General features: G+C 47.7%; 1 protein-coding gene across 3 annotated transcripts in view; it reads left to right on the top strand.

Annotated features, from left to right (window-relative positions):
- The first annotated feature begins 217 nt into the window (after positions 1–217).
- FLVCR2 (FLVCR choline and putative heme transporter 2) overlaps positions 218–25,553 on the top strand; it is a 42,511-nt gene continuing 17,175 nt past the window's right edge. Inside the window, exons 1-5 of one of the 3 annotated variants that reach the window (XM_069783841.1) lie at positions 218–803; positions 14,514–14,655; positions 15,924–16,064; positions 20,765–20,832; positions 21,626–21,729. In XM_069783841.1, the coding sequence (XP_069639942.1) occupies positions 285–803; positions 14,514–14,655; positions 15,924–16,064; positions 20,765–20,832; positions 21,626–21,729 (974 nt within the window). In that variant the 5' untranslated portion in view covers positions 218–284. The remainder of the gene's footprint in view (positions 804–14,513; positions 14,656–15,923; positions 16,065–20,764; positions 20,833–21,625; positions 21,730–25,553) is intronic. The other 2 variants (XM_069783840.1, XM_069783842.1) reach the window with 2 other exon arrangements.

The raw sequence follows: 25,553 nt of genomic DNA, 5'->3' as shown, positions 1-25,553 counted from the left end.
CGCTCCGCAGCCCCCTCGGCGGGCCCGCCGGCCGGCCGCGTCCCCCCCGACGCGGGCAGCCAGACGCCCTTCCCGCCCCCGGGGCGGGGCGGGGCGGGGGCGGCGGCCCCTCCTCCCCGCGCGGAGGCAGCCAGTGAGCTCGGCGGGGGCGGCTGGGTGGGGTTTCCCGGCCAGGTGGGTGCCGGCGGGGGGCGGAGCGGGGCGGGGCCGGGCCGGGTCGGGCCGAGCCGAGCCGAGCCGAGCCGGGCCGGGCCGAGCCGAGCCGAGCGGCCCCCGCTGCCGGCATGGTGCAGCAGGAGCCTGCCGGGGCGCTGGGGCTGGCGGCGGCGGCGGGGGAGGCCGCTGCTGCCGCTGCCACCGCCGAGGTGCGGCTGTCCCGGCGTCGCTGGGTCGTGGTGCTGCTCTTCAGCAGCTACTCCCTGTGCAACGCCTTCCAGTGGATCCAGTATGGCAGCATCAACAACGTCTTCGCGCGCTTCTACGGCGTGAGCGCCTTCGCCATCGACTGGCTCTCCATGAGCTACATGGTCACCTACATCCCTCTGCTCTTCCCCGTCGCCTGGCTGCTGGACAAGAGGGGCCTGCGCCTCATCGCCCTGGCCGGCTCGGCCCTCAACGCCCTGGGCGCCTGGGTGAAGCTGGGCAGCCTGAAGCCGCACCTCTTCCCCATCACCGTCCTGGGGCAGGTCATCTGCTCCCTGGCCCAGGTCTTCATCCTGGGCATGCCCTCGCGCATCGCCTCCGTCTGGTTCGGCCCCCGTGAGGTCTCCACTGCCTGCTCCATTGCTGTCTTTGGGAACCAGGTAATGGGCGGCTGTCCCCTGCCTGGCCAGGCACGTGGAGTGGGCTGTCACCTGCCTGGCCAGGGACTGGAAGTGCTAAGGGGGCAAACCAGGGAGGGGGAAAAGATGCACAGGGTCTGGAGGGCAGCAGCAGGGATAAGAGGCAGTTACACTAAATTCCCCCCTGGGAAATGCAGCTGGTACCTGGAGGGACGCAGCTGGGGTTAGGCTGTGGGCTGGTGGTGGTGGCAAAGGCAGGTGGGACCCAAGTCTACAAAGTTGGAGGCAGCATGGGGGTTGGGTACAGGTCTGGCTTTGAGAGGTGTTTGGACTCGGGAGGCTTCTCCAGTCCTCTCCTACTCTCGTGTTTGCGAATCTCTAGTCCAGGGGTGTGATTCAGTAGAACCATGGATGGGATGGAGGGGAATGTGCGCTGCTGAGAAACCTCAGATCTGCAGTTGCATCTGGACTTGACACTGCAATATCTTCCTCCTGCTGACAACTAGGTGGGACAAAGGAGATTAGCTGTATACTGAAAAGGGTACTTGCCACTGAGCCCTGGAGGAAAATGACTTTAGCACTTTCACACCTCTTAAAAAGGAGGTACAGAGTTTCTACCAGCAGTTGCTTTGAAAAGAAACAAACCTTCCATCAAGCTAGGGCCAGGTAAGCTCCCTGAGCACTCTTGTAAGAAGGTGGGTCAAGGAGGCCAGTGTCCCACTCTTCCTCAAGCTGTGACAGTCTTTTCTTGTAGTCAGCTGGTGCTTGGAGGAGATAAGTTTTTCCACAGCTTTGGAAGGATCAGGGAAGTAGCTTCTTGACCCTTGCACCGGAACACCCACTCATCCCTCTTGCATGAAGCAGATAGGCCAATACTGATGCAACATGGCATAAGCGAAGTGAGTGTGGCTCTGCAACACTGACACCAAGAAGAGGGAATTGGAACCTGGCATTAGCTGTTAGGCTGGACCTGTGTCCCTTGCTTTGAGATCCAATGTACTCTGCTACATGTGACTGTGCACCACCCTGGACCATCTTTGATTCAGCCTGTGGGTGGCTGCTATTCAGATTTGAATGGTTTGCAATTCAGCTCGTTTCTGATGCATGGTTCTTCCTCACAGATAACTGTGTGCCATGGGCTTGAGGTCTCCTTTCCCCACATTCCTGGGTTTCTGTATTTATTTAGATACTCCTGAGGCAAAAAGAGTGAATGCTCAGAGATGGTATTTGAGGAACTGAAGTCTGTGGAACAGCGCTAGGGAATTAAGGAGACTCTGGAAAGAGAAAACATCTTTCTCTGAGTGAATCTAAGCTTTCCTCTTTGCTCTTATCACCCAGGCTAGTGGGCTGGTTTTTATGTGTTTTACGTGAATCTTCAGAGTGGAAGGCATTTAACTTGGCATGAGCACTCTGCTGATTTAGGAGTAAATAAGTAACTGAGCATTTTGCTGTCAGACTTTTTTTAATTATTCAGGTGGAGTTACTCAACAATGTGCATAACAAATCCAAACAGTGTGGGTTTCAGCCTATGCTATATGCGTGTGTGGTATCCTCATCGTCCTAAATGGAGGGGGTTAGTGTAACGGTTGTGAAAAGCAAACTTTGGCTACGCTTTTGGAGCTCCACACTGCTCTGGAGATTGAACTGACATGGCAATGAGACCTCAGTTCAGTACATAGCCTTTGCTTTGTAAGCCCAGACTTCCTTTTAGAGAACTGGAGAAGTCAGAAATGGCAATGACTAAAGGCAGGGCGTACTCCGTAGGAAGGACCTATTAATTCCCTTAGTCAAGGGTCCTGAGGTGCATAATCACAGTGAATGAAAAGTAGCTATTTTGTTTACTGGTGATGGTGGGCAGGGGGAAGAAATAAAGGCATCCTTTTTTCCTGACTCTGCAGTTAAAGACTGTGTGTTAGGGAGTGTTAGCAAAGGGTATAATACAGTGGGTTTGTAATTGCAGTATGCCAGCATGGCAAATTATTCCCTATGCTCATTCCTCTACAAAACTGCATGGTTTTCCTTTCCTTGCCACGTCACTTAGTTACAGATCCTCAAGGTGGAAAACTCTGTCATGAGTTGTTATCATGACTATTATTATTGAATGCTAAACACTGATGTCCCTCTCCATCAAGAATTGCAACCAACTATATGGAGGAGTGCGGCAGTGTCACTGCTGCTTTTTTTGATATACCTGCCCTCTTTCTGCTCCTACCCTCTCAGCCTTAGACAGCACTTAAGCAGCGCTGTCCTGAGGAGAGCCCTGCCTGCTGCTTCATTGAGGTCTGCTGGGGTGATGTCTGCTCAGGATGCTGCTGCTGCTTGCTGAGTGGTGGTAACCTTCAGTTTCAAAGTTAGCCCTGAAAAGTAAATCATTAAATCAGTCAGACTGGGTATTAAATATCTTTTAAAAAACAAACAAACAAACCCTAGTAGAGTATCAGATTCTCCTCACTTGTTTCTGATCATGTGTTGGCTGTGGTATCTGAAGTGCAAAGAAGGGTTAGATTGAGGACTCTTGAATCAATGCTGGAGAGCTTCTAGAAGAGTGTGGACACCTGTGGAGGAGGTGATCACATTCCCTTCTTTACCCACTGCTGGTTTTCATGACATTTTACTTTTCCCCATTTTAACAGGGAGATGCATAGGTTTTTCCATTCTTTTTCCCTGTCCCTGCAAATGCATGTATGGGGAGGTGTAGAATGGTGTTTATTTGCATGTTGGATACTTTGGCATTAAAATATTAGTGTTATTAAAATACTATTAGCATCTCATTGCTAAGGAAGCAGAAGTGTTTTGAAGAGTTCACTAATGTCCTTCAGATCTGTTTGAATATTGGGAGGAATTTGTCTGACATGCTTCTGAAATACAGCCATCAGGAGTAGCGTGCCTGCTACGTTATCAGCAGTGTCACTTTTGGAGGAGCTTGGTGCTGGATATCTACGTGAAGTCCCATGGACAAGAGGTGGGTGGGAGAGAGTGGTTTGTGTAAGGCCGTGCTGGTTGCATTTTGGTGTATTGATTCATCAGCCTGTTCCCTGTTTGGGGCAGTGGTTCAGACCCGACAGGTTGCAGCAAACAGGCTTCTGATTTCTATGTCGGAAGGAGACCATCCCCTCATTCTCTCTGGTGGCAGGACCACAGCAGGAAGAAATGCTCTCCTGAGATACTAGCATTTGCAGGTGTATGTGCTTTCTGGAGCAGCAGGCCTTGCCCCTTCCTTTAACATACTTGCTCTGCTGTCTTTTGGGTATGAGGAAACATGGTGCTGTGGCATGACAGAACTAACACAGTGGTGGGGATGTTTAGGTAATGAGTTAAATTCTCGTGGCTTTTTGAGATTTATAAGCTGGAGCGTGGTGGCCAGGTACCAGTTCTCTGCTTCAGCTGCCATGGCGTGTGCTGGATTGCTGTGCTTGGGCCACGCTTCTTCAGGCATGTTGGTTTTAGGCATATCTCTTACTGCTGTATCTTCCTGTTGTCACTTGATGGGCAAGGGACATGGGCAGCACGCAGACAATTGTGTGACTGTGTTGCACAGGGGCAATGAAAGAACATTTGTGTTTGTGGCTTTGTATTGCTTTGTCACAAATATTGTCACTTTTTTTGATTGAAATAGACCTTGTTCCTGGCTCTTGCCATTCTGATGAAAAGAAAAAAGCAGCTGATGGGCTTGAGAGTAAGGATGCAGGCATGTTAGACAACGTTTCTGCTGTAATTTTGCCTCGTCATTTTTTAGCAGGGGTTGATAAAAGGTGTTGATGTGGTTTGGGAGAAAAGAAAACTACAGCTTTGCATTAATCTCTGCCTCTGGGGAAAAATGATGCAGCACCTTGCTAATCTTCAGGTGGGGTCTGTCCTTGTGCTGCTGCAGCTGGCATGTGACTTCAAAGATTTAGGGCTTCCATAACAGAAATGGCCCAAGGCAGAACTTTTAGGTGCTATCTGCAGACTGCTGGGAGTGCCAGTCTAGCAGTGATTAGGTGATGGCTTTTGAAGTGGACAAACTGGATGATAAGCTGTGAATGAAATTCAGGCAAATGCTTGCTCTCTCTCCTGGTAGGTCCTTTCTTCTTGTTCTGAATTGGGGGAAAGAGTCTGCATGGGGTAGTGGGTGGGTGGGTGTTGCCAAATAATTGGATCTACAACATCTGAATGGCCATTGCTTTTGTGCTGGTGAGCCTGCAGCACTGTTTGTGCCGAGCATGTGCTGCTGTTTGATGCCTCGCTGCTAACTCTGTTCTGTACCTTTTGCCCTTCAGGGAAGGCAGCATCTGAAAGTCTAAGTGTTGTGAAAATGGAGCACATCCTGTGGAATTCCTGTCTTCAGGTGGACTTCTAGATCTCTCTGGCTGTTCTGTCCCTGCTGGAGGCTCCCCATCTCTTCAGATGAGATTTGATCCCTGTTAGAAATAGGGGCAGGTGGTGGTCTGCCTCACATCCCTCTGTAGCGTGGCCCTGTATCTCCCGGGGTTTTAGCTATTAGAATAGAGAAGATTTTAGCAAGGAACCAAGAGGACCTGGTAGTCACAGTGGTTAATGGTTGACATTCTCTAGCCCTGGCTCCTTTCTCCCCCTCTAAAAAAGGGCAGGGTGGATCAGAGCACTTGGATCACAAGGATTGCAATGTGGCCAACTCTCCGAGGTCCTGGATGTGGCTCAGTGTGGCAGGGCGTGCTGACCAAATAGCAATGTGGCTTTCTCAGGAATGCCTAAGTTTCTATAAATGGACACTACAGCCTGAAATGAACTTTTTCTACGCATTTCATCTGGTGGTCCCTTCCCAGCCATGCACCAAAGGCAGCTGCCCCTTCTCCCTCACAGAAGCAGTTGGCTTTTGGGTTATCATCTGTGGAAGCTGCATGGGAGTTAAATGAATGACTTGCAGTGTTTTTGCTGGGAGGGGCTGCCCTATGGCACCCTCAGCACTAGCCCTGTGGGATCCCCCAGGGCTGGCTATGTTAGGTGACTGTAGTAGGTCTTTGACCAAAGTATTATATCCTGACTGCAGATTCCAGCAGCCACTGAGGTAGCTGTCAGAGCTGAAACCCCTCTTCTGCTTTACTCTCTCTTACCTACTGCTGTTTTGCTGTGTTGTGTTTCTTTCCCATTAAACTGGGGGAAGGTGCATTCAAGGCTGGGAGGCCCTGAATGACTTGCATAGAGAAGTAGTCTTCATCATACAGCATTGCATCATATTAAGCAGCATCAGATGATGCCACAGAAGCAGAAGTGTGATGAGGAAGGGTATTTGCTTTGCTTCCAGAAGAGCTTTGGTTGTGCAAGTGCAGTTTGAAAAAATACATTATCTCCCTCATCAGTGGGAGAGTAAAAAAGAGCCTAAGCCCTATCTTATCTTGCCACAAGGCCTGGATTACAGTCTTTACTTTCACAACTTGCATCCTTTCTGCTTCTTAAAACACTGCAAGAAAGGTGACTAAGCTGTGGTTTGCAAATGTTCACATATGTTGACTTCCTGACTATCTGGATTTCAACAGACTCCTTTCGTTTTGCTGTCAGTGGTATGGAAGAAGCATATTCTGGACAGCAATCCAGACAAAAGTATACTGGGTAGGAACTGGCAGCTTCTGATTTACACAGCTCTTCAGTTGGGTATTTTCAATTCTACTGTAGCTTTTGTATAGAAAGGCAGTTTGGGACCTGTGCTGATAGTAAAGGATTGGGAAGCCAATGTGCAGTAGGGGTCACAGGGTGTGAGAAGGGGGTGGCTGTCTGCTCTCTGCAGATTGCGTTACGTGAACTGTAGGGTCAGAAAGTTTAGCTGCTCCCGTGAAACGTCATGGTGATAGCGTGGGAGGCATCTGTAGTTAGAAAAGGAGGGAGAACAGCAAGGCAGAGTTTTGACACACAGACAAAAGTAGAGGAAGAAGCTGCATTGTCCTGGGCTTTGTAAAGGTACCTCCTCAAAGTGGTTCCCTGGGTGAATGGAGATGCGGGTCTGATGCCTTTAGTTATGTTGGCAGAACTGTTGGAGAGGCTTCTGATATGGGTCTTGTGTGTATTGAGCTTGGTTCAAAGTTCCCCTCTCATACGTGTAAAAGCGATGTAGTGAGAAGGAGAGCCTTTCTGTTCCCCTTCATAAGGGCTTTCCTACTGCAACAAGAAGCGCATTGTTCAGATCCAGCAAACTGCAACTTCCCCCTCCTCTCACCTATCAGATGTGTCCTTTTGCCACTACCAGTTACGTTCTGCATCTTTGCACTGATTTGCACTACTAGTGTGGGCCACATGACATCCTGATCTAGTCTCATCTGTTACTGAACAGCACGGATGTTGCTGTACTTGGCTTGTGTGTTTTGTCTGTAAGATTTTTGGAGAGACAATCTATTGTTGTGGTTGTTATTGGAGATGGAGGTTTCTAGAAGAACAACAGTTGCTGTTTGCAGGCTTGCTTTGTTGACTTTGCACCAAGAACCTTGGCTTCCTTGGTGATAATATTGTTGGGTCAGTTATCATTCATTTGGGAAATCTCACAAGATTTGTTTTAAATTCTCAGTATCTGAAGCCACTTGTATTAGAATGAAGTATAATTAAAAAAAAAAACTCAAACCAAATCCAGAAACCCAAAACCATTTCTACTGTTGTGTCTGGGGAAGAACATCTTGAAAATGTGAAGCCCTACAGGCTTAAACATATGTGTCAGAAAGCAGGTAAATCAGTGTGTACTGCAGGACTGACTTGTTAAAACAATTGAAGTATGAGTCATTTTATTCCAAAGCCTGGTAGTCCCTCTGGTTTTCTAGAGGATTCCTCATCTCCATGTTCCTTGGTTGATGTAGATGTTAAGCATTAGAGGTAGTGCTGTGCATTGCAAGTAAATGGTTCAAGACTGGTACTGCATGTCCCCAGCAGTTACACGGATCTCTCCTGCTCCTCTGCTTTTGGAGGCAGTAGAGGACGCTCCGTTAGAAATGGGGGGGTGGCCCTGGAGGGAACTGGGTTGTTGTGACCCTCAGAAGGCTTCTGGCAGTAGCATTGTGTGGGTGGCTCAGTATGGGTCTGCCAGGAGGGAAGTCTTTGGCACAGATGAAGTGTTTGTTTTATTCATGCTTTAAAACATTGCATTTGATAGAGTTTCACAAACATCTCTCAACGAGAGGTCTGCAGTAGGTAGGTAGATTCTCCTATTTCTGTTCTCCAGGCTGATCTGAGGTGTGGGTGAAAGATCGATGCCCAGATCAAAAGGAGTGTGGGCCCTGTTAACAGTCACTCATCTGGGAGTGGAAAGGTAGAGTAGCTTGAGTGGTGTGTTGACAAATGCAATGAGCTCTCTTTGCTGAGAGCAGGTGAAGGCCTTGATTTTTTGTTTTGTTTTGTTTTGTTTTGTTTTGTTTCCCAAAAGCCTTTCTTTTGGAAAGGTACAATGCATCAGAACAGAGGATCATCTGGCCTAGGTCAGGCCAAATTTGTAAGGCAGCCCCATGCCAGTCAGTGGTAAGTGCTAAGGGAAAGACAGTAAAAAAAGGAATGTATCCTCCTAACTCTCCAAACTTGGCTTGGGAACTTGCTGAGATTGTATTGAAATCATAATGTCTGAAAAGCCTGTTGTGTTGGTGTTTATCAACATGTAAACTTCAATCTTTTGATTGATTGTTACAGTTTCTGCCCATTTGGCCAAACCATCAGGCTGCTGGCCCTGGGGTTTTCTGGGACTCCTGCCTGTGCCAGGCCTCTTAAAAATTCACATAGCTTTTCCCTTCCTCCATTCCTGATTTGAGTATTTGGTAATAGAGCAGAGTTAGAAGTTTGGTGTGTTTGTGTGCAAGTAGTGTGGGTTTTCTGTTGACTTGTTCTTTTGAACTCCTGGATGAATACCATGTGGTCCTGACACCTCATAGAAGAAATTAGTTGAAATAAATTGATTAAGGTCTTCCACTGATAATGCCTTAGGTTTTTGCCATGTGAAAAGGTTCTGTTGATGTGGAGACCTCCCATAAATATTATTTTGTGAACACTGGTGCAAGACTTCATTTAGTTCTCCCTCTTTCTCAAATGTTCTTCTTCCACAGTGATCATCTTTTGGTCCTACAGACTTTATGGCGGGCTTCCTGATTTTGCTGTGTTTGAAGAGTTTTGACTGGGTTTGTAAAGTTGTTCCAGAGTCTTTTTTGGCCTACTTATGGTCTTTAGCTTGGTCTAGTTTGCTGTCTTTTTCTTTGCTTGAAGGCATAATGTCCAGTTTTCGCATTGGGTGGTGGTTGGTTATTTTGGTTTGGTGTGGTGTTTTTTGTTTTTGTTTTTGTTTTTTTTTTTAACTTACTTAACTGTGGTTCCTTTATTCTGTTCTAAAATATTTTGCTAATATTCTCTAGGCTTACACTGAGCCTCTGATGTGGTGTCTTTACACAGTCTTCGTGTCACTTGCAAGCATTTAATTTCTTGGCTTTTCTTTTTAATTTCCTTTTAACAAGCTTCTTTCCTTTTAGGCAGCTTTTGCAAGTTAAATATTGCCATAGTGCTTTGGAGGGTGGGTTTTATTTTGTTGCTGCTGCAAGGAAGCTGAATTTGAGTGCAGTGCAGAACCGTTCTGTAATATTGATTGTGGTCACACTGTGCTGTTCTAGGTCTAAATCACAAATTGTGCTGCCTCTTATAGGTTCTCCTTAGAAAAGAGTATTTATGGAATCAAAAAATGCAGTCTCTGCATCATCCCTGACATGACACTTATTTAGTCTGCAAGGGCATTGTCGAAATTTCTCACTGTTGTATTTTTTCTGCCTTTGCAGCATCTCTCTCTTTCTGTCTGTTAACACTTTAATTGACCTTCTGGGTTTGGTGGTCTCCTCTGTCAATATTTGTGCTTACTTATGAAATTTTATAGGGCTTCTTTATTCCCGTTGCTGACTCTTAAGTTTTCTTTAAGGTGGAGACCTACTCCTCCATCAATCATTCAGTTTTTATGCTGATACTGCACTGATAAACTTCCTTCAGCAGACTTAGTATACAGACAGCTAAACTTAAATTAGACATCCCATTTTCCATTTCAGGACTTCAGGTACATTTATACCATCTTATTAGCCATCAGCTCTTGGTTTTATTGCCTGTTCTTGTATACCCTTGAATCTTGAATATGATGTTGTTGTTGGGACTGGTCAACTGGTCTAAAGGGGAATCTTCTATCCTTTACCAGACTTTAAAGAATAAGTCATCTGAACAGTGCACTCTGCTGTAGTTGTTGACTTCCCTCGTATTCTCTTTAAAAATTACCCCAAAGTCTTCTTAAAATAAAGTGCCAGCAGCCTGGTTCCTGAGGAGAGATTCTCAGAAATCAGGACAGTGTTGTGTGTTTTGGGTGTGAATGATGTGCCAAATTTGGGGAATTAGAGCCTATCTATATAGGTCTTGGAGACCTTTCTGCCTGCACAAAGGTTGGAGATGCTAATTTGTATGCTGGTGAGAGGGACTACACTACAAACCCTAATGACTGATGGTCTCTGTAAGTAGGGTAGCACAGACTGTTGCAGAACCAACCTTGTTTTTAAATTGCTTTATTTTCCCAGCCCTGATGTAAGAGGTGTGGAGAAGGGAGAAAAGTTATTTTTCACTTGCTAAGGCATCTTTAAATTTTCTGGTTAGCTGGGTTACAGTGTTGTCTGTTGGGCTGATGGTGGTGCAGGCACTGGCTTGCTGAGAACCAGGCTAAAAATCTCCTTGTGAAAGGTCAAGTATGTGCTGTATAGTACTCATTGGGTTGTTGAGAGCTTGTCTTTGTTGCTAAAAATGGTATGAATAAGCCAGGGTCTGTGAGTATCCTCCAGGAAATCTTCAGTTTTAGTGAAGTCAAGGGGCCTCATCTTCATAGGAGTAGTACTATCAGTTGCTCTGAAGTAGCAATAGGAGCTACATTTTATATGTTTGCTGAGATTTTTTTTCCTCTTCTACCATCTAGTCCTTCACAAAGGTTTAACAAACTCCTAATGGATAAAAGTGGTTCCTTTTTTGGGAGCAGAAGAGAAGAAAAAACATCCATCTACATTTAGAAAAATTGTTTAGGTCTTCTGAAAAGACAACAGCAGTGTCCAAGAAAGCTGAGTAAGTCTGTATCCCATTGGGTAAGTGATGACTATAGGACTTCCCAGTAAAGTATTTCTGAACAATTTGCAAAACAGATTCTCAATACCCTCTCTGCTAGGTACATCAGATAGATCCTTTTTCAGGAAGGAGAAGCTAGAGGGAGACCCGAAAAGAGTGAATCTTGACTGTGGGCCTGGAGAAACTTACGTCAGAGGTCAGAATAAAGCATGGATCTCTCCTCCTTTCCTGTTCTTGTTTTGCTATGGTTCAGCAGCTCGTGATTGCAGCTCATTCAGTAGCACGTGATTGCAGAGAGCGGGAAGCCAAGAAGCACCTAGCGCAGGAATCCAGCCCAGTTCTTCCAAGAACGAAATGGTGATAAGACAAAGGATCAATTTCCAGGCAGGTGTTTATAGACCTTATTTGGTAAAGGGTGGAGGGGCACACATGAGACCTGATATGTAAGAGCTAGTAGGGCTCTTCCCTCAAATGGAAAGGAGCAATGTTGAGAGTCTTTTCCTTGAAGCTTGAACCCTTGGGAATGCTAAGGAGTGAAGCCCAATGTGGCTGTGTTTCTGGGCTGAGCAGGCACGCCAGAGCCACAGGCCTGCACTTTGGCCACAAGCAGGGCAAAATAAATGTGCTGCAGAGACAAATAGGCTTCTGCCCTCTAGGAGCGATCTCTGAGCATCTGTTTGGTTGCAGTTGCCTTTTCTGTGCACTCTTCTGTGCAGCTGCAGGCTTGTTTCCCTTGTGCAGAGAAGGGGGAGGTGTGCAATTTAATAAAGATCAGAGGTTGAAGCCTCTAAGCCAGCTGATAGTTGTGCTCGCTGTTAGTCAGTGAGTCTCAGGGGTCAGCGGGCAGTGCAGAGGAGGAGAGCAGACCTGACTCACTGTGACGAGAGGCTGGGCATAGGCCATGTCTGAACAAAGTTGAGCTCTGGCAAGTTTAGTCCTATGTCAGAGATTGCCTGTGCTGGGTGGGTGTTAGGAACGTTTAACCTTCCTAATGGTCTCTTAATTTTCCTCCTAAGCTCTTTCAGTCCTTGACTTGCTATCTGGGACAGCACAATTTGTGTCTGTCTTCAGTCCTTTTGACCAACACCCGAATGTTCTCATTCCTGACAGTGCCCTGAAGCAGTGGGGCACACCTGTAATCTCTTGGTCACTCATCCCACCAGCTCCCTGTGATGTCCCAGCACCAAGAAATGAACTCTGGCACAGATGCCTGTTGCTGATCCTGACCCAGGCTATTTGAGGTCCCAGTGGAGTGCATTGTTTGACACAGCAGAAGTTTGACCAGACATGGTTGAAAGTTACTTGTTTGTAAGCTAAATAGGGTGTCTGAACCTAGCAGATAGAATGCTTATGTTTCAAACAGAGCTTCCTGTCTCAAAAATCCCCCAGCTGGATGGAGGAGGAGGGAGTTTGTAGGGAGTTTTCTGGGGCTGGATGGCGCAAGCTGATTTTTATCCCAACTACCAGATATAGCACCTGAAGTGTATTTGTTCTGTGATCTTGATCCTGGCCTATGAGTGGGTCTTCCAAAATGAGTTAATCAGCATCCCAGAAACATGGATATGTGACAGAGGAAGCATGCGGAAAGCACAAGGAGTTTTTGCTAGAAGGCAGCCCAGGCAATGTGTCTGAGCTCATGCCTGGGTTACAGGGCTCCTGGGTCGTTCTGCTCTGTATGCTGTCATGCTTGGATGTGGTTTATGAGCAGCATAGTCCTTGCCTTTCTTAGTCCTTGCTTTCCATACTTATAGACTCTTTCTAGGGACTATGAAGACATTGAGCACTGCAGAATCCTTCTGTAGGGCAGCGGTTGGCTAGTGGTGCTGTCTTCCTGCTGTTCATTCATCACTGAGGCATAAAACACTATCCTCTCCAGCCCATTATCCTGCGACAACGACAACGGGTCATGGTGATGCTAATTGATTCCTATTGATCCATTGTTTCCTATAAGGAAACAGTAAATGCAACGGGCTTAATTTGACTGTATTCTCATCTCCATGTTTTGCATACTCCTCCCTCTTAGTGTGATGAGAGCAGTGGCTCTATAGAGGCTGTATTGGTGTAGCATAAATAACCACTGGGGGTGGGATTTTTTTTATGCTGCTAGTCTGTATTGGTTCAGCTAGCGCTGTTCTGGTACTGTTAGCACTTTTCTGTCTCCGGGCGAATGGTACATGCCTGCAAAAGAGATTGGAAATCTCTGTTTCAAGCAAGGATGAGAATGGCTGCATGGCCACCTGGCATGTCTCTTTCTTGGGTGCTTTCTCACTCCTTCCACCTACTGGAGGCTCTTGTGTGTGCCTTGTCACTGTCCACAACAGCAAACACAGGCTTAAATCAGGAAATAGCAAAAATGAGGGTGTTGCTAAACAAAACATTGCTTTTGCCCCAAATGGGTGGGTGTGCAGAGCCTTGAGAGCAAGCAAGAGCTGAGCTTGAGCATGGCTCTTTTTCTGATGTCTGAGAGGGCTGCAGGTACTGGGAAGGGCCAGGGGAACAGGTAAACACACAGTGCTTGGGAACCAAACGGTGATTGAAATGCACCCACAAACAGTGAAACACAAAGGGGGGAAAAGTGGCTTTCACAGGCTCCTCTTGTGTTTAGAGTGCTCATGAATGTGCTGAGTGCATTTTGGTTCCCACTTCATGAAAAGAAGAGTGTGCTCCTAAGCACCAAAGCAGTTATTTCTTCTCTTCTCTCTCCCATTTGAGGGTGGCACTGAAGGTCTGTGCCACTGTCAGTCCCACTTACCAGTTTGGCAAAGCCTGTGCTGCTACAGCTCCTTGTTGCTGTCCTGGAGAAATAGCTGTGGAGTTAAAAGCCCTAATATCCTCACTAAAATATGTGCTGCCACTGCAGGAGCTCCTCAGCCGGACATGTGGGGCTCTCGGCACAGTAGAGGCCAGCGATGCAGGGGTTTCTTCTTGCAGCCCTTCATAGCCAAGCATTTTATCCAGGGGCAGTTGTCAAGCCCCATCACACAACCTCAATGTTTAGGATATGTGCTGTCAGCACTTCCTCCACTCTCAACCTTGATGTTTTTCTAGGTTCTCCTAGCAGTCATAGGGTGAGCCTTGTCTTGGGAGGGGGCTCAATAGGAAACAGTGTCATAAAGTGGATGAGCCAGATTAATATCTCGCTCATTAGGAGTGGGCAGGTTTCTGTCTCGGCCCTTGCGCTTGTCTGGCTGGAAAATAAATTGGTTCAACTCATTAACCCAGCAAAGAATTGTGGTGGGTTTTGACAGTTTGTTTTCTGCCATTTTTAATGAGCAAGATTCGATTATCAGGTGATCAGGCCAGCACCAGAGCAGGTGCAAGATGAGGAGTGGGATGTGTGCGTGAACAGGAACATATATGCATGGGGGAGGTCAAGGGAAGCAAGACCTCCACTTAGATGGAGGCAGGTGTTTATTCTGCTCAATTCTATTGTAATACCTTGCCTTGAATATCCTGACAGTTGTGAGTGCAATAGCGGGACCTCTCTTATGGTCTAATTGCAATGGGTAGCTGACTTTTATCTCTTAATTGTTGGGTGGTAAAGAAGATTTTCACCTTGGTTGTGAAATTGGATTAGGGTCAGTTAGCCCTTACTGGGCATCAGGGGGCTTAGCTGTGGGGTGGTGGCAGTGTTGGGGTTCCATGTCACACCTCTGTGTGTTCCCTCTCTCTCCTGCTTAGCTCGGCATTGCTGTGGGCTTTCTGGTCCCTCCAGTTCTGGTTCCCAATGTGGAGGATGTGGAGAAGCTAGCCTACCATATCAGCATCATGTTCTTCGCAACTGCGGGCGTGGCAACAGCCCTATTCATCCTGGTTGTCGTAGGTAAGGAGGTGGGAGTGTACATAGGTGGGACTGAGAAGATCAGCCTCTGTCTGTGAGGGGCCTGTGTGCTAGGAAATGGGCCGGGGAGGTTATCTGGGGATGTGTCCTAGCACACAGCTGACAGGGTCATGCAATACCATATTGTGCTGCTTCAAGCCCTTGATGAACAGCACGTGTAGGGGGGTGTACTAGAGGTTGTGAGTGAGCCTGTCAAATTGTTCATTTCATTCTTTGATCGCCTGCGTAATAAAACCCTGGCATGAGTAAGTCCTTTAAAAGCCAACAGAAATCTTCTAAGGTTCACAGTCATCTTACCTGCAAACAGGGTGCTGGGCCTTGGATTATGTCTTAGACCTGACTATCTCTTAAGGGTAGGGAGAAAGAGGCAGGTTATATGGCATCACAGGAACAAGGTGTTCCCAGGAAAAAAAAAGGTAACCAGTTATGAGTGGAGAGAAGGAAGCATTAAGGACAGTAGCAGGACACCAGAGGTGCAATTCGCCTGCTTAACATGTGAAGTGGAAGCCACATCTTTAGGATGAAAGATTGGCAGGCTCACTGGAGAGCAGAGCTTGTCTGCTGAACTCCATGTAATTTTTTTTTTTTTTTTTTATAGGCTCCTCTTGCCAGCTTGTTCATGTTGCCTGGTGGCTGAATCACATGTAGACTTTAAAGAATCTGGGGCAGGGAATAGACAAGGTACAAAAATGGCTGTCTAGCACCTGGTACAGCAGTATCACTTGCGACCAGGTTTTCTGGATGCTACTTTAATGCTAGTTAGGGACAGCAGATGGCTTGGCCAGCCTAAGAAGTGCTGGGACTGAAATAAAACCTGGCATGGGTCATTGCTCTCTAGGCACTGGGCACTGCAGGGCTCCAGGCCACCTTTGCAAGCTGGCTTTTCCCATTCCACTTTTGCATTTGTAACTCCATGCAACACTTTCACAGCTGGCTGGCCACCCTCCTGGAGACAAAGCCATTATTAGTTCTGAGAACTCTTTTGTTGCTGCCAGACACCGCCTACACAAAAAGCTAACTGACGGCAAGGTGTTTCCCCAGTGGCAGGCGTTATTGTTGGAGAAACCCTCTTCATTCCTGGTCCTGGATAAGCTCATGCATGGAAATCAAAGCTTAAGGACAATGGTGTGTTTTGTATACTTGGTTTTACTAGCCCCTCTGCCATCCCTCAAATGGCTCTACCCACAGTGTGTGCTCAGGCTCCCTGATTGCACCATTTACAAACAGGTGTATTTTGTATCTGGTTTCAGTCTTTAAGGAGAAGCCCCCATACCCTCCGAGCCGAGCTCAGGCCTTGATCCGGTCAAGACCAACAGAGGAGTATTCCTACGTGCAATCAATCCTCTGTCTGCTCCGCAATGGCAACTTTTTGCTGCTTATGGTCACTTACGGTAAGGTCTGGCCTTTCCTCTCTGCAGTTATCACTGCTAGACATGCTTAGCTCCTCCTTCCCTCTCCGTGCTCTGCTGGGGCAGTAACTGGCCTGAGTTTTTCTAGGAGAGCATAAGGATAGCTGTGCTGCCACAGACCAGGAATCCTTCTAGCCCAGTAATCTCCAGCAGTGGTTACAAGCAAAGGCCTAGGGAAGAACAAAAGCAAGGGAAGCACACAGAGGATAATATGCCTCCACTACTGTTCTCCCAGTCTTGGACTGTTTTCTGTTCAGGGGATTTCCTTATCCTGTTGTCTTTTTTTCTAGTCAGTTAGTTACCTGCAATGAACTAATCTAAGTGCTTACCTAAGAAATACATGGAGCTGTGTCTGAGTGCAAGTCACAGCACTGAGTGAAAGTAATTTCCCAAGCAAGGGTATGGCTGCCAGTGGAGGTCATGTGGAGCATGTAGATATACAGGCTGTGTCACTTCCTTGGCAGTCCCTATGAAGCAAACGGAAGGAAGGATTGGAGAACATCTTATTTTGCCATCTCTCCTTGCACACTGGGTTTGCTGCTTGCTTCTCTTTAGCAGTCTTGGTCTGTTTCTCTGAGGGCAGTGTGATGTGTTGAATCTGTTCCTGATGCTGAATTGTCATATGGAAAAGTATTTTCCTCTTTAGCAGAAAGGCCATTGCGGTCTATGCCTGGCTGCATAATAGGGTATACTGTAGCCAGCTAGTCGGCAGGGAGTTCTGTCCTCACTTCCTACCAGCTTGCTGTGGAAGCTCCTCAAGGGGGAAAGTTAAATAGTGCTGGAAGTTCTGCAGTTCTGCCAGCAGCGTGCCTAAAGGGGCGAGTAGCCAGGTTGGAGAGAGTGAGATGGTGGCTTTGTACCTGCTGAGGGTGCTAACAGTCTTTGGAGTTGTTGAAATCTCTTCTCCCTTCTCAGTCCAGTAGTCTTCTAGAAATGCCCCTCTTGGATCGCCCTTAAGCTCTGCTGGTTTGCATTGCAGCTGCTAGGTTGTTTGTTTTTTTTTTTTATGGTACATGATGTTCTCTCAGAAAGTGGAGACAGAAAAAACTGTCAGGCAGACTGTGTCTAAAAGTTGGATTATGTTATCTGCTCAGTTTGCACTTACCCTTCCGGGAAAAGAAAGTGGAAAGCATTTGTTCTAATACGCGTGAACAAGTTGTAGAGGAGAGAGGAGGGCTCTCAGTACGAAGAGCATGTTTAGAATCTGACCTGCCTGGGATAATTCTCTTCTGGCAGTCAGAAACAATGTGGAAAGGCTGTTCAGAGGCTCATAATTATGTCTCTCTTCCTACTGGTCTGTGCATTTATTCTGTTCCTCTTTGTGTCAGCCTCACGTCAATCTCCAGCTTGACTTGAGATGGTGACTGTTACTCAGAGAGGGAACTATGCAGTGAAACTTCTTTTTTTTTTTTAACTAGTCCGGCTTTAAAATGGGGACACTTTTTCCTATTCAAGTCAAAAGTTATGTTGGCAAAGATTTAAGACATCTGCTGCCACATGAGTGCAACAGAGTGATCCTCCTTAGCTAACACAAAGATAACCTGCAGTCTCTCTTAGCTTTTTTATTAGCATAGTGTGTGTCAGGGGAGAGAGGGGGAAACCTGCTGCTTGTTCATCTCCCCTGGCTGTAGAAAGAATGGGGGCCCTTACATGATGCCAGGTCAGAACAGGTCTGCAGACCTCTAAGGTCTTGATATTACTAGCAACTGCCAACTCTTTTCCTGTGCTAAGACTTGCAGTGCTGCAAACATTGGTGGCAGTGTGGCTATGGTTTTCAGGAAAACCCTCAGACAGCCTTTTCTCAAAGGCTGCTGACATTGCTTCTGTAAAGCTGGGGCATAACATGGAGTGGGCATTAAGAAGCTCTTGAGTTTATTGGGTTGGGCTCTGCACTGGCAAGCATGTTGCTACTGGGAGGCAGTAGGCAGGAAAAGGGTAGGAAAGCCTGGGAAAGGCTGGGAGTGATGAGACAACCCCAAAGAATCAGCATTTGCAAAGGTGATGGGCCAGTGCGATCTGCGTAAGGAACCATTGGCCTGGAGGATGACAAGGGTGAAGAAGAGGGAGACCAATAGTCTGGCATGTAGGCAATAGGCTGCTTAGCTATAGAAGACTTCAGTTCTAGTCTGAGGCTTAAGAAGGGCTCCTTTTAGAGCTGTAGGCAATAAACTTCCCCTTTCTGGCCTCTGTAAAATAGATGAGACATGGTGACATCTCAAAGATGTTCTTCTACAGTACGTTACAAGCAAACCATGGTAACTAGCTAATGAATCAGGTGGGGCTGGACCTTCAGATGTCCTGCTCCCAGCTACTAGTTCTGTTTTTCCTTATCTGTGTGGGCAAATGGGCACTGCCCCATTGGAAACAGCCCTTGCCTGTTTTATTGGCATTCAAAGAGCTGTAATTCACCGAGAAACTTTGCTGAGCAACTGTGACATGTGAAATGCCTACAACTTTTGCCAGCCCTCACAAATGCAAATTCAGCACATTGTCTTGATTCTCAGAATATTTTGCCTGACTCTGGTGCCAAGTGTTGCTGCCAACTCTGCATTGCTTTCTGCCCAGCTTGGGCTCAGGGGCCCTTCTCTCTCTTGGAAATCACATGCATCGCAGAGCTGCTGTGAAGCTGGTCTAGTGACAGCATCAGCTACCAGAGCAGCATCTGGCTGTCCCCACAAGGCTGCTGTCCTCTTGGCTGGGTGAGAAGTAGGGGTACACAGATGACTGGTCTATGTTTATGCCCAGCTTTGAAGTGAAGCAGTAGTGGGCAGATCTGCTACACTCCCCCATGTCCTGGCACTGCAGTTTGTGTTGTCTCCTAGTGAGCAGGGTGCTCCAGAGGTGGAGATAGGATGAAGCTGAATGAGGCTCTTGTGGGCTGTTCTGCCATAGCCAAGTGTTGCAAAAAGATGGCTTTCAAGGGCGCCTCCTTGCTGTGGGATCCTCAATTGTTCTCCCCCTGCTCTGGCTGCTGGTCCTGCTGGAGTTTCCAGCCTTTCCGAGTAACTCTTCGAAAGGATTGGGTGGATTCCTCCTGCCTAAAGAGCAAGTCACTCAGCTTACTAGCCTCTACTGTAACCTTTTGACACGTGCTTTTGGAGCAGGGAGTGTTGTCACAGGCAATTGGCTTATTTGGGATCACCTGCATAAGATTCTTCCATCTGTTCTCTGTGCCACGAAGCTGTGGAGTGAGCTCTGGTTAATGTTGTCAGAGATGGCATGTGAAGCAAGTGTGATGTCCCCTCTAGCTGCCAATATTGTGGCTCCTCAGAGTGCTTCCCGAGCTGTGTAGGGCAACGGGTGTCCAGTGTCCGAGTGGAGGAGTGGGCTAGGCGCAGGATCACTGAGGACTTCAGGGTTAGGGGAGCTCAGGGTTTTGTTTCCTTTGTCAAAGCTCTTCCTGCTAGACTGCACTTCTGTATCATGTATTGTGATGTTTCTGCTTTTAGCTGAAAGAGGAAAAGTAGGAAGTAGGAACTCGACATGTATCTGTTCTGTCAGGATTTCAGGCATCTGTGCCAATTTTTAAACCTGTGCCTCCTTATGAAGCCTATAGATGTGTGAGCTGCAGTGGTGAAATCTGTGTCTCCATCCCTCCCCCCATCAGGATCACTGAAGCCTTGAAGAGAAACTAACTGCAAATGTAAATGACTTTCTGAGAAGAAAGTTGTGCTGACTGTTACAGACCTCATCCACCTGGGGGAGGTTTCTCAGTATCGCCCAAGGTGAGAGTGTAGCCGTTGCGGTACTGCTGGTCCAGCGCCCATCTGGATGTTCTTGTCTACTATAAGCAAAGCTCTTGGTTTTTGTGCCCTTTGGGAAGGCGTTTAATTCAACCAGAGCTGCCTGTAAGCTGGAGCAGTGTCTGAATGGGGCTTGACCAGTATCACCCCAACGGTTTCCATTCTCACCTTGGGTGATACTGAGAAACCTTCACCAGGTGGCTGATGCCTCTAACAGTTAATCTAACTTCCCTTTCAGAAAGACAATTACTTTCACAGTTGGGTTGTTTTTTTTTTTTCAGGCTTCAGTGATATCTTTTAAAATGCAAGACTTCTCCCATGCAGACACACACACCAGGTGCCTGGGGGAAGTGCTGTCTGTGCTTCACCACTGGCTCTGCTCCTACTTGCCTTCTGGTATTTCTTGGCTTGGAGAGGGTGTTTTTTACTGGCTCTCAGCAGGGAGGGTGCTATCAGGCTCTTCTCTAGAAGGAAACCACACAGGTCAATGGCACTGGTGTTAATTGAATCCCAGGTCCTTGTTAAAGGTGTGATGCTGAGGCAGGTGCTTTTCTAGTATTTTACCTTGGCTGGGGGGAGGAGAAAACTGCAATGCTAAAGATGGATCTGGCTGTGAGGGAGGGCTGAGACCCTATGAAGGACTTGCAAGACCTTTCAGTACCAGAAATATGCACAGCCCTTCCTTTAGCTGCTCAGGTAAGAACCATCCTGAAACTGCAGGGTGCTTCCTCCTGCATGCTGAGATCTGGCTGTCTTTCGTCTGCATTTCTTTCAGTAACCTATGTCTAGCCAGTCTGGCTGGCTCTCCTGAGACTGGCAGCCTTGTTATGGATCGCTGCTCCCAAAGATCTCTCTCTCTCTTTCTGCATTTCTACCCTTTCACTACCCAGCAGGAGAGTAGCAGTCTCTGAATGTGCTGCATTTTTATCCCCCTCTCAGGTCTGAATACAGGTTGCTTCTACGCCCTGTCCACTCTGCTGAACCGCATGGTGATCCATCACTACCCAGTAAGTGCATCCAACCATCATGGCCCTCTGATGCTTGCTGTTCTCCAGAGCTGGCTGCCAAAGGAGAGTCTGTAAGAAATGCAATGCCACAGCACTTTTGGCTGGCTCTGGCACGAGGTGGCTGGCTGGCAGGAGAGCAATGGTTCTTTTAGTTCTTTACACCACCTTGTGCAAAAGCTGGCGAGCTCTAGCAAAGACAGCTCCTTTACACCCTAAATGGCAGCATTTTCTTCTGAGAAATTCTTCCAGCAATAGCCTCCACCCTGTTCCTGACAGTGATTTCTACTGGGACATCTGTACTAGGAGGCTGCCCACACTCATGCTCTGGTGGCAGAAGGGTGGGGTGCCTCAGTAGCTGAGCTACTGTAGAGCTTACTGCTGGGGCTGCGTGCCAGAGGGCTCCCTTCTGTGCTGCCTTACAGTGGGTCCCAATATTTCCTGGTCGATCTGGCCCAAATCCTAATACCAGACAGCAGGCTTCACAGGGTTTATGCTGACTCCTCTGAACGTGTCTGTTCACGCTCCCAGTGCTCACTTTTTTCTCTAGTCTGGCTCAGAGAGAAGTGCCAAACCACTTTTCTTCATGGGCCAGAATAGGGCACTGCATTGGCTCATAGTGGGCCCAAAAGTGTTCTTGCAAAGGCTAGTTCTGGTTAGTGTGTTACCAGCAGAAGACATGTATGGGACACTAACTTTGGTGTCTCTTCCGCTCCGTGTTCTCTGCACTTTGCTTCTTGTTGGGTATGATTTGGCTCCTGCATTTGTGTGAGTGTGTGTGTGTGTCTCACCACAGGGGGAGGAGGTGAATGCTGGCAGGATTGGACTCACCATTATACTGTCGGGGATGGTCGGGGCTCTGATCTCTGGCATCTGGTTGGACAGAACCAAAACCTACAAGTAAGTCCCTTGTTTGCCTCTGCAACAGGTTTGACTGTGCTCTTCCCCCATACTGTGCAAGGAGCAACCCTGTGCAGTTGGAACTTGGCAGTCCAGGGACTCAATCATTGGGAAGGTTTGTAGGAAAAAAATATGGTTCTTTAAAATCCAGATAGTCTAAAGTGAAGTTTGGAGCTGTGTGTTAGTCTGCATTGGGCCCATACAAGGTCTGGTGCTAGTGGTCCCTAGGGAGGCACAGGGAGAGGATGAGATGGCCCAGCAGCTGCTTTGTCAGGCATGAGAGAGTTCTTGGCACACGGAGAATCAAGACTGTACCAAACCATTTCTCAGCCCTTACAAACCAGCTTCTGTGAATCTTTGTCAGGCTTAATGAAAGGCGCATTGAATCCAGTGCCCAGAGGCATTGTGTGAGGGCGCGTTGCTGTATTTAAGGCAGACATAAGGGGTATTGGGATTGTGGGTAGACGATTTTGGGTTTGCTCCCTGGTGGTTGGGAAGGCAGATCTGGCCAGCATACCCTGCCGTCTGCAAAGGGACAGCTAAGAGTCTTCAGGTGTCCTGCAGCTCCCAGTCCTCAAGAACTCAGATCTCCCTGACAGACCTCTGTAGGGTGTCCTGGGGGATGGAGAGTGCCTCTCCTGTTTTATGTTGGGGTCTGTGTAATCAACTTTTAAGTTTCCCTGCTGGCTTTGAGAACTGTGCTACAACCTGTTGTCTGAGCAGGTTGGGTGAGAGGGGGCTTTACTGGTGGTGTGCTCATGATGAGCTGAAGGTAACTTTGGAGTTCTTTTCCTTGCAGCAGCTTTTCACCAGGGGGAGTCCCACTGCCATTATCCTACCTGGTATCTTGACCAGAAAAGCACATTGTCATTGTGGGCAGCTTAGATGAATCTGGCTAGCTGTGGGCTTGCATCTTCTGAAGTAGCCTCTGGCCCTAGCTGTCAAGTACAGGGATCAAAAATGGAGAGGAAATGGGCTTCTCTAATAAGAAAGAATGGTAGCTGAGGACTCCTGGGGTGCTGGGAAAGAGGAGCAGATGTCTAATACAGAGACTGGCAGGTTGCTTGTTGCTGTTTCTAGATCATTGTGTGCCACTGAGTAGTTCTCATTTGGCAGCCCTGGGAAATAGCAACATAGCTGTTATGAACTGCACTAGCTAACTCTGCAATGTAACTTGTGTCTCTTTCCAGCCCCAGGCTAGTGGTAAGGTAGCCTCAACTTGCACTGCTAGGGCCAATGGTCTTTCCGATTCTTCCTCAGTGGAGCTAGGTTGCAGTACAAAGGCTTTGTGGCTCACCAGGCAGAGCTGGGACTTGAAATTTGGCAGAATGGGAGAGGGGGAAAAAAACAATGATTCCTGGATTTGTTTCACTGCTCCTGCTTGCTTGGAGTGACCACAGAGGTGAGCAGAGCTGGCTGAGAGTGCAGAAAAATAGGGCTATACCACCCATGGAATTTATCCTACAGATCCCAGGGACTATCTGGGGATAGATTTAGCCTTTGGTGAGGAAAAGCACTGCTAAGAATTTGTTCTCCAGTGCAGCTCACAAAGTGGATTTCTGTGGAACTAGCAAAATTTTTCTGAGTGCTACAAAGTCTTTATTTAGCCCCATTTAAAAGTCTATTTAAGAAAACTGTCAAGATGCCAGATGTTCTAGGTAGCTACCCTCCCCCTTCCCTCCGCTGCTCAAATAGTGTCAGGAACGAAATGGTAAGCACATGAAAATCAGGAAGGAAAGATGTCAAGTCCTTTTTTTAGTCAGCTTGGAGAGAGAGAGGGAAGCAAATGAATGGGATCCAGCTGTGATTGAGGGGAGTAGGGGGAAGTTAATAAGAGAAGGAATTGCAGAGCTCTACATGCGTGTTTGATCTTTACTGTCCCATCAGCAGTTCCTTGAAAGGATGAGGCTGTGCTAAGTCAGGCTTTCCCCATCTGTCATACTCAGGCCTTGCTTTTATTTGGCAGGTGAGTCCCTGCAGCAGCCCCTGCACTGTTCTTATTTCTGGAATTAGCAGGCACAGATTTGTCCCATACAAATATGTGAGTTACATTGTGACAAGCAAGAGGTCCCAGAACTGGAGCTGCCTCAGTGGGTGGGATGGCTTGCTGAGGACAGCCTACCCTTTTGAAGGAACACGTTTTGACATCAAGTTAAGTGGGGCTGCATGTACACCCTTCAGGTTCCTGGTTCAGAGGAGAGATGGGGTTGTGACATCTGGAGATTGCTGGGTGCATTGGGATTTGTAGGGGAGTCTGGCTCAGAATCAGGGGTTTGGAGTCTGGATTAATCAGCACTTCGCTTTGGCCATGCTCTGCTTTTAAGGGCAGTGATCACATAGCCTCAGGTCCAGCTGGTTCCAGACAGCGCATTCTGCTGTCATTGCTGCATCTCGGTAAGGCAAGATGTCAGAAATATCCATCTGTCTCTATTGACTAGGCAGAGGACCCCAAGTGGTGTTTTAAACTTGGGTCTGTACAGGCCCAAAGTATGTTAACATTTGGGGGAGGGAGGAAAGACTTGGATATTGGAGAATGGGGCACTTGGGTCTCTTCCATCGAAAGGTGATGCTCTCTCAGCCTAGCCTGGCCTGCAGTTTGGGTCTTCTTGTTGTAGCCCTTTTCGAGGTTAGTCCTTGTGGAGTGGATACGTCTTCACCTTGTCTTGCCATATGTCTTATATAAATAATTTACCAAGGCTGTCCTTTTTTGTGACCTTCATACAGGAAGAAGGTGGCATAAAACTGAGTGCTGAAGGATGAGGGGGTAGTGAAAACCAAACCAGCCCTCTCCAATTCTTCGCTTCTCTAGCATCTCACACCTCAGTGTCTTCAGCAGTGAGATCCTTCTGGGAGTATAGGGACGAGGCCTTTGTTCAGGGTCTTGTGCAGCCTGGAATGTGCCATCCTCATGGCAAAGCCTTTGGAGGCCATCTGTCATCCCAGTCCATACAGCAGAGCGCTCTGGAGCTGCACACAACATCCTAGTGAGCAGCTAAAGCTGTGGCATGTTGCTGTGGCCTCCCCCCCACCCCTTGTTCATTTGTTGCTTCAGATGTTGCTTGACTCCAGTGTTTTTGCAGCTCCAATCCCCTGTGAGTCTGGTCCTGTCCCTTTGGCTTTCCTCATCCAAGTGACCTTGTGAGACGTGGCTGGGCTGGGCCATGTGTTCCTTACTCCTCCTCTGGAGTTGGCTGAACAGCAGGAGTTGCGTTCTCTGTTTCAGTTCTGTTCCCTGCTGGTGCTGGCCCTGGCTAGCTTTTTTCACCAAGGTCTCTTTTTTTCTCACAGTCCCTTGTGTGAGCTCTTTAATCTGCCTCTTCAGAAGGGTAGGGAATGTGGCTGGGAGGGCAGATGAATGTCAGGGTAGCTTAGGTTCACCTAAGTGACAAGCATGTCAGCTCCTTCACAGATCTCCCTCTGGCTCTGCTGCAGAGACTTGGCAGCTGGTGCCTTTGTAGCACTGCTTCTGCATCAGTGCACTGAGCTTCCTTCCCACACCCCAGAACACAGAGGTAGGTTAGCCCCAGTTGTCCTAAGGTGATATAGCAGAATGTGTAACTTCCAGCCTGCACTCACTGCACTAGTCAGACTGTTAAGGAGACTGGTGGCACCTGTTCCAGACAATGATAATCATCAGTCCCTGTAGGGCCATCATGGGAACAGGTTGCTAAAAACACCAGAAATGCTGTGCAAATGTCCTCTGTGAACCTGCTTCTCCTCCTTTGTGTTTTTATCTCTCCCGTAAGATATTTATGGCTATGATAAGAGGCTTATCAAGCAAATCTGGGCATTATTCCATGCCCTGGTGCCCCTACGGCCACGGA

Source organism: Haliaeetus albicilla, chromosome 5 (genome assembly GCF_947461875.1).
Source record: "Haliaeetus albicilla chromosome 5, bHalAlb1.1, whole genome shotgun sequence".
Classification (NCBI taxonomy): Eukaryota; Metazoa; Chordata; class Aves; order Accipitriformes; family Accipitridae; genus Haliaeetus; species Haliaeetus albicilla.
The sequence above is the reverse complement of the archived record's forward strand: the minus strand, read 5'-3'. Positions and strand labels throughout refer to the sequence as shown.